General features: G+C 43.5%; 1 protein-coding gene across 1 annotated transcript; it reads left to right on the forward strand.

Annotated features, from left to right (window-relative positions):
- The first annotated feature begins 5985 nt into the window (after nt 1-5985).
- On the forward strand, nt 5986-7872 carry LOC123057925 (7-deoxyloganetin glucosyltransferase). Its single transcript, XM_044480788.1, has 2 exons — nt 5986-6623; nt 6743-7872. The coding sequence occupies exons 1-2, from the start codon at nt 6104-6106 to the stop codon at nt 7714-7716; spliced, it is 1494 nt and encodes a 497-aa protein (XP_044336723.1). The 5' UTR covers nt 5986-6103; the 3' UTR covers nt 7717-7872.
- The last annotated feature ends 9313 nt before the right edge of the window (nt 7873-17185 follow it).

Genomic DNA, 17185 nt, shown 5'->3' on the forward strand with positions numbered 1-17185 from the left:
TGGGCAGTTGTTAGTAGCCATTCCTCGTTAGTTTTCCCATTTCCTCACACGTACCAGCCATTACCCTCATGCTCTCATCACTTCTCCTGGGTAGCGTGTTTATTTTTATAAATCCTAATGAGTTTCAATAGATTTCCGTACACTAACTCTATTGATATTAAAATCCAGTTTTTTTGTTGTGTGTGTCGTTTAGTCGATATAGCTCTCGGTTTTGTATGTCAGCCCCCTGTTTGGCAAGTGATTTTTTGTTTCTTTTTCCTTTTCTTTTTTATTTATTTGTTTCAAATTCATAAAGTTTTAATATTTATTTTATCTTTTCTCTCCTTTTTAATTTTTTTAATTCATGATTTTTTTCATCGCTGTTACTTAACTATCCACCACCAAACAGGGGTTGTCTTTTTTTCTTGTCTCAGTTGCAAGTCAACCCTTAACTTGTAACTGGAGCCCGACATTCTTTGGTCCTAATTGCAATCCCATCCACGACCTGCAACTGAAACTCGATTTTTTTTGTCTCAGTTGCAAGTCCATCCTCAGCCGGCCTCGATCCGTTTTACCCACGTCACCCCACGGACGAGGGACGAGATTGTGGCCAACAGTTACACGATTGACAGGAAAAATAAACAGTAGCCCTACTCAGTTGCAGCACGAACACAGGGTGTCTATGGCATTATTTTCAGAAGGTTCAGAAAGTTCAGAAACTAAGCACTAGTGTGACAGGTTCAGGTTCAGCGAGATTAACACAACATTATCGTGTAACAGCAAAAAAAAGTGCACCTGTTTCAGATTCACTACAGAAAAAACATTATATGCCGAGCACGTAGGGTGCTTGTTAAAGGTTGAAAAGCACTCCCTCCGTTCCAAAATAGATGTTAGTACAAAGTTGAGTCATTTATTTTGGAACGGACGGAGTACTCGGCATAGGGTACGGTGAGTGTCACACTGGGCCAAAACGACCGGCATACCACTGGCCAGCATAGTGGGTATGTCGAGTATTATTTCACGGGTGCTCGACAAAACATACGCCGAGTATAATAAAGCAACATGACTACTAACCGACGGAAGCGGTGACACCATGTGGCACTCGAAGTATACCGAGTGTCAAAATCACAGTGCTCGACATAATGCCGAGTGCCAAAAACCAGGTACTCGGCATAGTGTGAGAACAAGAACAAAAAGAAAAGGTCGATGTCGACACCGTCAAGGCCTTGATCCGGACTATGGAGGGGAGGAGGCGCACGATGGTTGACGGCAAGCTGGTTGTGGTCTCAATTTGGACCGAGGGAGGAGGTGACGCGATGGTGGAGGTGTGTTGTTGACGGTGACCTCATTGTGGCCCCGATCGGCATCGAGAATGCAATGGCTCAGTACAAAGGCAGGCTGCAGTACTAAGTTTCATTTTTGTGCAAAGCAATATTTTAACATCTGTTATCCTATAGTGATTTCAAAAATAAAATAAAACAAAAAGCATCTAAGTGTTACCCTAATGCCAATCTTCTTACTCTGAATCCGGTCATCGATATTTCCAAGATTCATCATAGTCGGAGTCTTAATCCAAGTCATGATACAAGCTTGATGCCATACTATCCTTGAATTCAATATAATTATAACCACATGTATCATTATCTTCGGGGCAAGGTCCATAATTAAATGGCTTTTCCCACTACGTATCACACTGAAAGTACCACGGCATAAGACATGCTATGTGATGTTTTTTTTCTTCTATAAACTTGATTGATTTGGCCTTTTTTACGAATTGATTTGGTGGCATTTGAATGAAGTATATGCATGCTTTAATTCGAAAAGTTAGATTGGTTGCAAAAGGGTTTAAACAAAGGTTTGGAATTGACTATGAGGATACCTTTAGCCCTGTTGTTAAGGCAGCTACTATTCGATTTGTATTGTCTATTGCTATTTTCAGAGGATGGGGCTTACGTTAACTAGACGTCCAGAACGCGTTTCTTCATGGTGTTCTTGAGGAAGAAGTGTTCATGCGGCAACCACCAGGGTATGAAAACAAAAGCACACCTCATTTTGTTTGTAAGTTGGACAAAGCTTTGTATGGCTTAAAACAGGCCCCAAGAGCCTGGTACTCCAGGTTAAGCACTCAGTTACAGCAACTTGGTTTTATTCCAAAAAAGGCAGATACCTCACTATTCTTTTATCACAAAGGCAACATCTCTATGTTTGTTCTTGTCTATGTTGATGATATAATTGTTGCTAGTTCCAGCTCAGAAGCCACTACCTGCCTGCTTCGTGATCTTAATATGGAGTTTGCACTTTAAGGATTTGGGTGATCTTCATTATTTTCTTGGTATAGAGGTAAAACAGATCAAGGATGTAATACTTCTTACACAAGAGAAATACACCACCGATATTTTAAGAAGGGTGGGACTGGAATATTGCAAACCGGTAAGTACACCACTCTCCACTTATGAGAAACTTACAGTTGAAGGAGGTGAGTTACTTGGACCGAATGATGCAACAAACTATAGGAGTGTTGTTGGTGCTCTACAATACTTAACATTGACTAGACCTGATATTTCATATTCTGTCAACAAAGTATGTCAGTTCTTACATGCACCTAGTACAGTTCATTGGACTGCAGTAAAGAGAATTCTGAGGTATCTAAAGTTCACAATGGGACTTGGAATCAAGATTGTTAAGTCATCATCTTTGCTAGTTAGTGCATATTCAGATGCTGACTGGGCAGGATGCCCTGATGATAGAAGGTCCACTGGTGGATTTGCTGTGTTTCTGGGATCAAATCTTGTGTCATGGAGTGCAAGGAAATAGGCTACTGTGTCAAGATCAAGCACTGAAGCAGAATACAAGGCTCTTGCAAATGCAACAGCTGAGATCATGTGGATTCAGACCCTTCTATATGAGTTAGGGATGAAAGCTCCAGAAGCAGCTAGGTTATGGTGTGACAACATTGGGGCTACCTATCTTTCTGCAAATCATGTGTTCCATGCACGTACAAAACACATAGAGGTTGATTTCTATTTTATGAGAGAAAAAGTAGCACGAAAGCTACTTGACATCAAGTTTATTCCCACAGGAGATCAACTCGCTGATGGCTTCACTAAACCGCTTACTACAAGGAGATTGAACGAGTTCAAATACAATCTAAACCTAGAGAAATTTTCATAGGTTTGGATTGAGGGAGGATGTTAGAATAGGATACGTAGAGGTAGTCAGGTATGTTTAAACTAGTTCTGTTTCTATCTCTTCTTCTGTTCTTCTTCTCCAAGTCTATCTCTCGTTGTATTCTGGAAGTCCTAGCGATATTCCAAAACATTGTAAGCCACAGCAACCCTTCTATAAATATACATGCGGCCCGAGCAAAGGGTTCAACGCTTCCTATCAAATCGCAAAGGGTTCAATGCTTTCTATCAAATCTTACATCCTCATGTATGGATCCATCATCTACCGCAGCTTTGCTATGCGTACAACTATTTATTTTTTTCAGTTTTCAGATGAAATTATATGCCGAGCACGTAGGTTGCTTGGGCGAAGGCTGAAAAGTACTCGGCAGAGGGTATGGTGAGTGTCACACTCGGCAAAAACGACTGGCACACCCCTAATGTGATTTCTATAGTGATTTGCGAAAAGCGACAATTTAACATGAAGCGACATTTTAACATGTGTGATCCTATCGTGATTTCAAAATAATAAATATTAAAAGCATCTAAGTGTAACCCTAATGCCAATCTTCTTACTCTGAGTCGGTCATCGATATTTCCAAGATTCATTATAATCCAAGCTTGATGCCATACTATCCCTGAATTCAATACAGTTATAATCAAGTTCCACATATATCATTATCTTCTGGACAAGGTCCATAATTAAATGGCTTTTCCCATTATTATCGCACTGAAAGTACCACGGCATAAGACATGCTATGTGATGTTTTTTCTTCTTCTATAAACTTGATTGATTTGGCCTTTTTTACGAATTGATTTGGTGGCATTTGAATGAAGTATATGCATGCTTTAATTCAAATTGTTCGATTGGATGAGCTATATGTATATTTGTACTTGAACTGTTGTATATGGTCAATTTGAATAATTCAAATGACTGATGAAATACTGTCCACCTGTTTGAAATTTATGTGATAAAAGGATGAAAAAACAGTTATTTTTTAGGAAGTTACTATTTTTCTTTTGTGGGATTTAGGAAGTTGCTATTAATATAGAGGTTCAGTTAGTTCCAATCACTTTCTTAACTTTTCATTTTCTTTCAGAAGTTAAGAATAGGAGTTTGGCTAGAGCTGCTCTTACAGCGAGCGTTGAAGATCCTAAACCCCGCAAGACCGCAAGAAAGAAAAGAGAAGATGAACGAGTGTGGCATAGTACTCCCTCCGGTCCTTTTTACTCTGCATATTAGGTTTGTCCGAAGTCAATCTTATCCAACTTTGACCAAGTTTATATAAAAAATTATAGACATTCACATAACAACACCAATATCATTAGATTCATCTTGGAATATATTTTCATATTATATTTATTAGATATTATAGATGCTAATAATTTTTAATATAAATTTGGTCAAACTTAGCAAAGTTTGACTTTCGACAAAACCAATGTGCAGAGTAAAAAGGACCGGAGGAAGTACTAGGTTGACCCGGCCGTCCAATAGACATGACGTGTATGTTCGTATGTTGGTCGTCAGTGATCTAACCTCGGAAGCATGCAGCAGCAAAAACCAATCTGGTCCGCTGTCCGTCTGAGTTGACTCCGCCGGCTCATTTGGCAACAACGACCATGCATGGTCAAAATATTAGGAGTAGGATATATACTACACCCGAGGAAAGCATGAAGAAATAGAAAAGGAACGATGGAGAAAAATATACAGTTTTTTTTTTGCGATGATAAAAAAATATACAGTTTCAGTCATGTTACCCTCGGAAGCTTGCTCACCTAGACTAGCTACCTTAAAACACACTTTCAAAAAAAAAACTACCTTAAAACACATGTGTTGCTACGGAATAAAAGAACATCTCCAGACAACGAGCGGAGGTAATTCTGCTATGAGCATGACATCATCTCCAATAGACTTTTGTAGAGCATCATCTCCAACAGCAACCCAATCACAAAAAAATTGAACAACAAATTGCACCTCTAAAATGAGGCACCAAGTGCTGCAAATGCACAACACTTGGGCGGCTGCCGCAAAATCTCAATACCCCCCACGACGCCAACAGCGGGCGTTTTGTTTCATGTGTACGACGGTACCGCCTTCTCAACCGTTGGCCACCGTGTGCCATGAGAAGCTCCTACGACGGCGCAACTGCCCCATGAAGCTCGCCGCCGCTCCCGCCCTCCTCTCAGTGGCCGGCAAAGCCCCCTCCTCCTCCGCCGCCGCAGCAGCAGCTTCCCTCCACTGCCGATGCGATGGCCGCAACCCTTGCCCGCCGTGGTGGATTTGCGGCCCCATGACCGGCAACCGCCACCGGAAAGGACGGACCTCGGCCGGAAAAAATAAGTATATAAGATTACTCTTGTTATTTATTTCTTCCTCATTTGTACAAGGTAAATATTATATGACTATACATCATCAATTGCTCTTTTTATTTTCTTGTTAATCATACTGCATAAGACAAGTAAGTTGGAAGCGGAGGTAGTATTTTATTTCCTATTTGGTCCAAAACGATGAAAACCCAACCATTACAACGAGTCATCACCAACTCCATCACTTTTATTTAACGGTAAAAGATCGAGACCCCTTTTGTGTGACTGTGATTTGTGGGGTAAGAACAGAACCAAAAATATAGCAGTGTGGAAGCGCATCGTAAACTTGCTGCCAGTAAAAAATACGGCCCGGCTGCTGTCATCCCTTCAAGTTGGACCAAAACAAGAAGAATGAGGAAACGTAATCGCTTGCGTCGTTGATACGACAGGCGTTTGGTTCGCCGTTGCCTATAAATACTCCGTATCCGGTGCTCATGCCAAGCCAAGCCAAACCGCATCCGCATCCGCATCCGTATCCATATCCAGCACCATTTGATTTGCAGCCAACCAAATCAAGGAGTACTCTACACAAAAGGCATAAGAATCCCACAGCCCATTTGCCATTTCGGAGAAGGAACCAAAAACATCCATCAATGGCCGCGGAGATGCCACCCCAGCCCCACGCCGTGTGCCTGCCGTACCCGGCGCAGGGCCACATCGCCCCCATGCTCAACGTCGCCAAGCTGCTCCACGCCCGCGGCTTCCACGTCACCTTCGTCAACTCCGAGTACAACCACGCCCGCCTCGTCCGCACGCGTGGCGCAGCCGCCATGGCCGGCGGCGCGGGCTTCCGCTTCGCCACCATCCCGGACGGCATGCAGGCGCCGTCCAGCGGCGAAGATGACGATGTCACCCAGGACATCCCGTCGCTCTGCAAGTCCACCACGGAGACCTGCCTCGGGCCCTTCCGCCGCCTCCTCGCCGAGCTCAACGCGGCGGGGGACCGCCCTCCCGTCACCTGCGTCGTCTCTGACCTCATCATGGGCTTCTCCATGGACGCGGCCAAGGAGCTTGGCCTCCCCTACGTCCAGCTCTGGACGGCCAGTACTGTCAGCTACCTCGGGTACAGACATTACCGCCTCCTCATCGACCGTGGCATCGCCCCACTTAAAGGTACGTATACATGTATCATGTATCCAATATCGATCGAACACACATTGTTGGCTGGCTGTGGACCTATCTGCTCTGGCAATAATACCATCTTTTTAATTACGTGCATGCATGGGCCGTAGATATGAACCAGTTGACGGATGGATACCTTGACATGCCGGTGGAAGACGTCCCGGGCCTGAGGAGCATGAGGCTCAGGGACTTCCCGACCTTCATACGCACAACAGACCTGGATGAGTTCATGGTGCGTTACGCCATCAAGGAGACAGAGCGCGCAGCCGGCGCAACGGCCGTGATCCTCAACAGCTTCGGCGACCTAGAGGGCGAGGCGGTGGAGGCCATGGAACCGCTCCTCGGCGACGGCAACGGCAAGCCCAAGGTGTACACGGTCGGCCCGCTGAGTCTGCTCGCGCCGCGCTCCACGAGCAGTACCATCGGTAGCCTCAGCCTGTGGAAGGAGCAGGAGGAGTGCCTCCAGTGGCTCCAAGGCAAGGAGCCCGCCTCCGTCGTGTACGTCAACTTCGGGAGCATCGTCGTCATGACCAACGAGCAACTGGTGGAGTTCGCGTGGGGGCTAGCCAACAGCGGCCATCACTTCATGTGGGTCATTCGCCCCGACCTCGTGAGGGGCGACTCCGCGGTGCTTCCCCCGGAGTTCTTGATGGAGACGGCGGGGCGCAGGCTCATGGCCTCCTGGTGCCCGCAGCAGGAGGTGCTGGACCATCCGGCGGTGGGCGCATTCCTGACGCACAGTGGCTGGAACTCGACACTGGAGAGCATGTGCGGCGGCGTGCCCGTCATCAGCTGGCCCTTCTTCGGCGACCAGCAGACCAACTGCAGGTACCAGTGCAAAGAGTGGGGCGTCGGCATGGAGATCGACAACAACGTCCAGCGCGATGCCGTCACGGGCCTCATCGCGGAGCTCATGGACGGGGAGAAGGGCAAGCAGATGAGGAAGAGGGCGGAGGAGTGGCAGGAGAAGGCTATCATGGCGGCCAAACCTGGCGGTTCGTCCCACCGCAATTTCGACGAGTTGGTTCGGGATGTACTCTTGCCCAAGACCGGCGACTCTGCACACGGTGTCGCGCGGGATTAATGCATGGGAAACGGAACGTCTGCGCTGCAAAATTACCATATTTTAAGAAATGTGTCCCTTAAACGACCGTTATCAGTGACGTCTCTATTTGTATACTGCAACTATTTCAATTTGGCTTGGTTTGTTTTGAAGCGATGGTAGACAAAATAAGCACATTTTGATGGACATTTAACTAGATCATATCAAACGTGGTTTGCTGGCTTACACGATTCTGAATCTGTGGATAGGGCGAATTCGCCTCATTTCTGCATAGCTTTGTTCCCGTTCCGTATTGCCGTTCGCATTAATTACATTCATGCAATACTTTAGAAAGAGCGGTTTTGATATTTCACTGAGGTCTAAGCAATTCACTGTAGGATTAGGTTCGCGCAAATACAAAAAAAAAAAGACAAGACATTTTCTTTTCCCATATAAAGATGTGACGATCTTCTTTTTTGGAATTTTCAAGGAGCTGCTACGTGTGCAGACCTGGTAGAAAGCCCAAAAGTGTGACCTTTGGATTTTATTTCATTTTAAAGTATAATATAGGTATAATCTTCTTTTATTTTATCCTGAAAACCATTTGTTTAATTTTTGAAGTACATTTTTTTAAGAAGATGAAATGCAATTTTCTAGGCCATCGGCCAGGCTAAGCACTTTCATATAAGGCTTTTGCAAGCCCAACCCACAAACCAACCCAACCCAAGATATGAATAGGTCCAGGATGATGACCGAGTCCCGTATCTCCAACTACTTTTTGGCGGCATGAACTTTCAGTAGCACGCCCCTACCGCGAATGCTATAGAAAAGAGCGTGACCTACTGTTTGGATACCATATCTCCCGCTGCTAGCCACCGTGCCAGCCTACTGTTTGTGACAAGTAAAAGAGCGTGACCTACTTGAAGCGAGTCGATCCGGTTTTCTTTGGGATTTTTTCTTTTTTCTTTTCTTTTTTGCTCTCCATGTTTTTAATTATTTTTGCATTTTTTTTCTTTGGTTTCTATTTCAGTTTTTTATTTTCTTGTTTTCATTCTATATTTTTTGTATATGTTCTCATCATTTTGTAATCATCCTATATGCAAGAGAAAAGCACCAACATGAAATATAGGGTATTACCTCCAGAAAATTTTAGAATCTTCTGTTAAGAAAAAAGCACCAACATGAAATATAGGGTATTACCTCCAGAAAGTTCAGTTCCACGATTGGTAGTTGTGTTGCTTCTGGCAGTGTCTCGCATTTCTTCAGTGTGGATACATGAAAAACATTATGTACCCCTGACAAGTTTGGAGGCAGCTCTAATCGGTAGGCTACTGGTCCAACTCTGCCAATAATTTGAAAAGGTCCTACATACCTTGGACTCAACTTTCCTTTCAAACCAAAACGTCTCGTACCTTTTCGAGGTGAAACCTTTAGGTATACTAGATCCCCCTCTTGAAATTCAACTTCCCTCCGTTTGGTGTCTGCTTGTTTCTTTTGACGGTTCTGTGCCGCCGTTAAATGCTCCCGAACTACTCGTAGTTTTTCCTCTGCCTGTTGAACTAATTCTGGGCCTATATACTTCCTCTCACCAATTTCTTCCCAGCATATAGGAGAACGACATCTCTTACCATACAAAGCTTCATACGGAGCCATCTTTATACTGGATTGATAACTATTGTTGTATACAAATTTGACTAGAGGAAGGGACTCATCCCACTTTTCTTTGAAGTCCAACATGCTTGCTCGAAGCATATCTTCCAGTATTTGTATGACTCGCTCTGTTTGTCCATCAGGCTGGGGATGATAGGCTGTACTAAAATTCAGTTTGGTCCCCAAGGTCTTATGTAAACTTCTCCAAAATCTTGAAACGAACCTTGGATCTCGATCTGAAGCAATATTTACAGGGACGCCATAGTTCGTAACTATCTCCCTAATATATAACCTTGTTAATTTTTCAAGGGTCATTGTTTTCTTGACTGGTATGAATTGTGCCACCTTGGTCAATCTGTCTACTATAACCCATATAGAATCATATCCTGCGGAAGTTTTCGGCAATCCGGTAACAAAATCCATACTGATATCCTCCCATTTCCAACTAGGAATTCTTAGCGGTTGCAGGAGGCCTGGTGCTTTTTGATGGTCCACCTTTACCTGTTGACATATTGGACATTCCAGGACGAATCTTGCTATTTCTCTCTTCATATTTGGCCACCAAAAATTTCCTTTAATATCCCGATACATCTTTGTGCTACCAAGATGTACAGTGTATGGAGTGGTGTGAGCTTCTTGCATGATCTCCAATTTCAACTCTGCATTTTTAGGTACACAAATACGTTCTCTCAACCATACAGATCCATCCATCCGTATGTGAAATTCTGATGGCTTTCCTTGCTCTATGCTTTCTCGGAGATTGACAAGAAAAGGATCTTCCAGTTGCTTTATCCTAATTCTTTCTTGAAGATCAGGTTTGACCTGTAGTGCCATAATAGTGATCGATGGGTCACGTACATGCACCTCTATTCCCATCTTGTCTAAGTCCTCCAAAATCTTCCTTTGTGAGGTGATTAAAGATGCCACATTGCAATCAGCTTTTCTGCTTAGCGCGTCAGCTACTGCGTTTGCTTTACCCGGATGGTAATTGATATTGACATCGTAGTCTTTAAATAGCTCGATCCATCTTCTCTGCCGCATATTTAATTCCTTTTGTGTGAAAATATATTTTAAACTCTTGTGGTCAGTAAAAATCTCACAGTGTTCTCCATACAAATAATGTCTCCATATTTTTAGAGCAAAGATTATAACACCTAATTCCAGATCGTGTGTTGGATAATTTTTCTCATATGGTCTAAGTTGTCGAGAGGCATATGCGATTACCTTGTTGTTCTGCATGAGGACACAACCGAAACCAATTTTTGAAGCATCACAGAAAATAGTAAATCCAATCCCATTTATTGGTACTGCGAGAACTGGGGCAGACACTAGTCGACGTTTTAATTCTTGAAAACTTTCTTCGCACTTCTCGGTCCAGTCGAACTTTACTCCTTTGCGAGTGAGCTGTGTCAGTGGCGCTGCAAGCTGAGCAAAACCTTCAATAAATCTCCGGTAATATCCGGCTAACCCAAGAAAACTTCTTATCTCAGTAATCGTGGTTGGTCTGTTCCAGTCCAACACTGCCTGAACTTTTGTTGGGTCTGCAGATATACCCTCTCCAGAAATAATGTGGCCTAGGAATGATACTTTGTCTAACCAAAAGTCGCACTTCTTGAGTTTAGCGTATAACCGGTGTTTCCTCAATGTTTGAAGTACTGCTCTCAAATGTTCGGCATGTTCCTCTTCTGTCTTTGAATATATTAAAATATCATCAATAAATACCACAACAAACTGGTCCATGAATGGTCTGAATACACGATTCATTAAATCCATAAAAGCTGCGGGTGCATTTGTTAATCCAAACGGCATGACTATATATTCGCAGTGTCCGTATCTGGTGCGAAAAGCTGTCTTTGGAATATCTCCTTCTTTAATTTTTAGCTGGTGATACCCCGATTGCAAATCTATCTTTGAAAATACCCGCGAGCCTTGTAGCTGATCAAATAAATCATCGATCCTAGGCAAGGGATATTTATTCTTAATAGTTACCTTATTCAGCTCCCGATAATCAATACATAATCGCCAACTGCCATCTTTCTTCTTTACAAATAATACTGGAGCGCCCCATGGTGACATGCTTGGACGAATAAATCCCTTTTCTTCTAACTCTTTGATTTGTTGCTTGAGTTCTTTTAGTTCTGCTGGAGCCATTCTGTATGGGGTCTTTGAAATAGGATTAGTACCAGGGACCAGGATTATGCTGAACTCAATCTCTCGGTCCGGTGGAATTCCAGGTAACTCTTTAGGAAATACATCAGGAAATTCTCTAACCACAGAAATATCCTCTATACGTTTCTCCTTTATTTCCAAGTTTCTAACTTGTGCGTACCTTGTTTTCTTGTGGCTCCCTTGGTACACTATTTTCTGTTGACCAGGTACTTGAAGTATCACTTTCTTCCCATGGCAATCAATAGTTGCATGATTTTCAATCAACCAATCCATGCCTAGTATTATATCAAAATCATGCATATCTAGTACTATCAAATCTGCCCGAAGTTCATGTCCCCTTATAATAACCGGACAATTAGTGCATACCCTTCGAGTTATCATCTCAGCCATTGGAGACTCTACCACGATTTTTTTCTTTATAGGTGTACTTTCTATTCCATGGGTACCAATAAATTTAGAAGAAATAAAAGAGTGGGTAGCACCAGAGTCAAACAAAACAATCGCATTATGAGAACATACTCGGAACGTACCTGTAACCACATTGCTATCATTGTCCACCTCATTTTGGGTCAAATGATTTACTTTAGTATGAACAGGCTGTTGCTTCCTTCCAGGATTGTTCGTGTACCGAGGAGCAATATTCGCCTTAGGAGGCGGTGCAGGTAGGTACAATGGTGTTTTTGGTGCAGGCAAAGCAAATGACTGATTATGAGTAAAATTCTTGTTCCGGCACTGACTGATAACATGTCCCTCCTTGCCGCATCCGAAGCATTTTCCCTGTCGCTGCTCACACTGGGAAGCCATATGATCTCCATGACAAATAACACATTTATTAACTATGGGCTGATATGTTGCTCGATTATTTGGGCGCCAATTTTGATGTGCCTTCCTTTGCATGTTTCCTTGACCACGGTCGTCGAACCTCATCTTTTTGTTTGGTTTCTCAACTTCAGCACGTTCTTCAAGGTATGCTTGTTCCACTGTAAGAGCCTTGTTAGCTATGTCACGAAATGATTTTAATTCAAATACCTTCACGCGCGCCTTGATGGGTTGATGTAAGCCTTGAGCGAACCTTCGCGCCTTTACTTCATCATTTTCAACGTACGCCATCGCATAACGGGCAAGTCTAGAAAAATTAATTTCATATTCTGCCACGCTTTTATCACCTTGCTTTAGTTGTAGAAATTCAAGCTCCATTTTCCTCTGAACACTTTCAGGAAAATATTTTTTTTGAAATTCTTGCCTAAATATCGCCCAAGTAACCAAATAATTTTCTGGATATTTCTTTTTGTGCACATTCCACCAATCAAAAGCTCCACCTTGTAACATAAACGTAGCTAGCGTCACCTTCTCTTGCTCTGGACAGTGCCTTGCTTCAAATATTTTTTCTATCTCAGTTAACCAGTCATCTGCATCCATAGGATTAGCACTGCCAAGAAAGGCAGGCGGCTTCAGTCGCATGAATTGGCGCAAGCTGTCCTGTGTCCCACCCTCATGAGAGTTCTCTCCTCGGGGTGACTGTTGTACTAACTGCTCCAAGATTATAGTCTGTCGCATTTGAGTTTGTTCCTGGCGGTTCAAAATCTCCAAGAGCAAATTACTTGGAGGAAGTTGATCTTCTGCGGTCCTTTGAGATCCACCGCTACCTCCAGCGTGGGTAGTAGAAAAATATCCATGATCGTGGTTAGCCATCTATACAATCATGAAGGATGGAGAGCAAAATAAATAAATAAACTGCCACTCTTCATAGCATGCATCAGTACATAAAAGTTGATTTTACTATATAAGAGGGGTTGACACGTACAACCAAAATTTGCACAGCCTCACCTGACAGGAGTGCTAGTGTCAACATCAAGCTACATGCAAAGGCTAGTAAAAATGGAAGCAACCTACTACTACTAGGGTTGCTACAGGAGGCAGACATCACATGCGAACTGGATAGGTCACACCATTACACACTAGATACTAGTAGCTCTGCCACTTCATTTATTTAAGCTAGTACGTACGACCACTCAAGTTGTACTATCGCCTGCTAGCTAGTACGTTGCACGCCCTTAGTTCTTTCCTTTCTCATCCTTCATTGCTACAAGCTGCTGACGGAGGCACCAGTTCTCTGCCTTCAAATCCATCATCTCACTCTCCTGTTTGTTGTTGACGTCTTCCAGCTCATCTCTTTCTTGCTTCAGCTTCTTGGTCTTGTGTCCCTCCTCCTCGATCCAGCGATCGCGGTCCTCCACCTCTATTTCATGGTCATGCTTTATTTCATAAAGTTGGGCCTGATGCTCCTGCTCTAACTCGTCTAGTTCTTGCTTCCTACGAACCTCATGGTACTGCTGGAGTTGTGCAATCTCCTCCTGGTGTTGCTGCTCAGAACGTGCCAAGTCCAGCAAAGTCTCCCAGTACTCATAGCTGTGCAAGTCCACTAGGCCAAAGTTCAGACTAAAGTAGAGTGATTTAAGCGCTTCACGAGCCGCCGAGCACCCAGCTTCATGATCATCCTCGCCATAGCCATAGAAGGTAGTGTATGCACCAGGGTCATGTGGAGTGACCTGCGCGTGCACAGCTCCCTGGATTCCTCCATCCGAAAGAGCACTAGTAGAGATCACTGGTGGCTCTAGGTGAAAATGATCGGCTACCTCCTCGAGGATTTGCACAAAGTTAAGATGGAAGATGGTTGGGCCATCCATCCCTGATTCCAACCACACATATTAGCACTAACAAAATGCATGCATAAGAAGTGAAATACTAAATTTCATGACAGGACATATAATTAAATGAGCCACGTAAATGTTAGCTTCACATAAAATAAGCACAAAAAAGAGCGTTTCTAACTTACACGCACAAAATAATACCCTGGTTATTCCCCATTAGTTGCAACAGTTTTTAATTTTATTTAACCTAAGCTCTGATACCACTTAAGCTGTCACGCCCCAAAACATGGTTCGGACGTAACAGCCGCCACGCGTTTATAAACAAAAGATTATAAATATGTGAGGCCTAAACTAAAACTTTTCACAATAATACACATAATAAGCATGTATTCTTTATTCTGGGGATACATAGTTCTTGCTGAAAATAAACTTCTAAAGTACTTCAATTTATTCCCTCCCGGCGCGTGCTACGCCTACTGCTCAAAGCCAAGCTCAGGATCATTACCACTTTGGGCTGCAAAAATAGAAATTAAGCAAGGGTGAGTATGATGATTCATACCCAGCAAGTAGCATTTATTCAAGGGTACAAAAGGAGAAAGTGTTATGGATATCACAACGGTGTAATTCAGTTTCAAGGAAATGATACGACAGCAATGGACAGATTTAGCGGCGGAAAATAAAGTAGTGCAAAAGGCTGAATTAAAAGATGATATTAAACAGAGTTCAACGGAATACTGGAAATATTTATAGCGGTGTATAGGGAAAATGGTATCACACGTGACCAGCAAGGTTCCCTACCCGGGACTCACAGGGGTGAATATTCACACTTTTACACTCTTAAGAGGGGTACTCCGACATCGACAGTCTCGACCAGAACCACGTGGGTTCTAGAAGAGCAGAGCCCTTCGACCCCCTGAGGCACGACAACTTGACTTACTAATATGGGTCGTTCCTAAGGATCCATCACCGATACCCTGTTCGGAACAAGTGTCGCCCCCAGCGGAGAACTCAGACAGTCCCATACCTGAACCGTGACCGGTACAATATGTTTGCGGTCGTGACACCAATATAGACAATATGTGAATATGGAAATAAGGAGGTCAGTGGTATGATGAAACTTATGTAGTAATCATCACGTCTCCACATAAGCCCAAATAATCATGACGATTACTTGCTCACCGGAACATATTTCTCTTCAACAGTACCGTGGCCAACAAACAGAGGACAGTTGCAGAAGAACTCATATATCACGGTACAGTGGCTAGCAAAAAAAATACTAGCAGCAGTATATCTCTAGATCAGTGTAACAGTGTGCAAGTCGTAGGACCAAGCACAACAACAAAATATGAACAGAGGAACTGCTATTTGCCTGACAGCAGTACCCGTCTACCACGCGGTCGCTAGGAACAACACCAGTGAGAGCTCCAACTTCTTCTTCCAGCAGACGACTCTGACTAGTGTGTCAATGGTCCTACGCTACAGCACCTGGTCGCCTTATATACTGGTAACAAGTGAGTAGCTCCTTGTGAACACATTAATCGTCGTCCAGCTGCCGCCGTAACTCCTGCTTGCTCCAAAGGATAAGCTAGTGCCCCTTTGCTTCACCTAATGGCTGGTTCGATGCACCTACTAGCTCATGCATGCATATGTTTCTAACCAGAGCAATGACACGTACATTCTATCTCTCAAGGAAAAGACATGTAGCCATGCAACAAGCCTTCTCATCGCTGCATGCAAAAATATCTACTGCCCTAGACGGTGGTACAGTGTAATCCAAGAGCTAGCTGGCCTGTGAGAAGAAAATACAACTAACCTTACTGAGCTAGTCGACAGGCTACGTACATGCATTACGGCAATGGTGACTAGATGGATGCATGCAGTGCGTTGAGTACAGACCATGGATGTGGTGCATGCCATGCATTGATGCATGCATGTAAGTGTACGTAGATTGCTCAAGCAAATGCAATACTCCACCATCTTCTAATACAAAGAAAATCTACTAATGATTGGGATGCACCTATTGGTCTTAAGATATTTATATCCAAAATTATTTATAAATACTAGCATGCCCGAGTTATTAGAAAAATGATAGTTAAGCAAAAATGCATTTTAATTATCCTTAAGTAACACACGGGTGTTACACTTGCAACTGGGACAAAAACAACTATGTGGCCCAGTTGCGAGCCGAGCGTGGACTTGCAACTTGGAGGAAACACAACTACAAACCTAGTTGCGAGTCAGGGATGAACTTGCAACTGAGATAAAAAAGGGGTCGGGCCTAGATCAGCCCAGTTGCAAGTTGACGGTGGGCTTGCAACTAGGGCACAAAAAAATATCGGGCCCAATTGCGAGTTCATGGTGGACTTGCAACTAGGACAAAAAACTCCGTGCCATTGTGAGTTCAATTTTGGACTTGCAACAAGGATAAAAAAAGTTCGACCCCAGTTACTAGTCGAGGGTTGACATTCAACTAAGACAGAAAAAATGGTCATGCCCCAGTTGCGAGTCGATGGTGCACTTGCAACTAAGATACAAAAATGTCATATCAGAGTTGCGAGTTGAGGGTGGACTTTTAACTAAGGCAAAAAAATTCGGGCCCCAGTTACGAGTCGAGGGCGGACTTGCAATTGAGACTAAGAATGATCGGGGTCCAGTTGCGAGTCGAGGATGTACTTGCAACTGGGAAACATGTTGTGCTTCAGTTGCGAGTCAAGGATAGACTTGCAGCTACAAAAAAAAAAAGTTCTGGCCCTAGTTACGACTCGAGTTTGGACCAGAAGGAATAGAAGAAAAGATGCAGACAGTTGCGCGTCGCAAAAATCTCTACGTTCACCACGTTCGTGCAGGTCTTCTTAGTCCTTCAGTTCCTCTCGTGTGTGTGTGTGTGTCCACCTCACGTGCGTGTGTTGATCCAGGGCTTGTTCCAACTTCCAACAGACAAAACCTTGTGATAGGGTCTGAAACAAAATAAATTTTGTCTAAAAACTGAAGAAAAAAAAGTTGCACGAACTCAAAGTTGCGGTGGACGATGGATCCGTACA

Source organism: Triticum aestivum, chromosome 3A (genome assembly GCF_018294505.1).
Source record: "Triticum aestivum cultivar Chinese Spring chromosome 3A, IWGSC CS RefSeq v2.1, whole genome shotgun sequence".
In the NCBI taxonomy this organism is placed as follows: Eukaryota; Viridiplantae; Streptophyta; class Magnoliopsida; order Poales; family Poaceae; genus Triticum; species Triticum aestivum.

Bases quoted from the DNA above. Each gene is read 5' to 3' on its own strand.
- LOC123057925 (XM_044480788.1), top strand. From the start codon at position 6,104: ATGGCCGCGGAGATGCCACCCCAGCCCCACGCCGTGTGCCTGCCGTAC. The intron at 6,624-6,742 runs GTACGTATACAT...CATGGGCCGTAG, and splicing joins TGGCATCGCCCCACTTAAAG to ATATGAACCAGTTGACGGAT.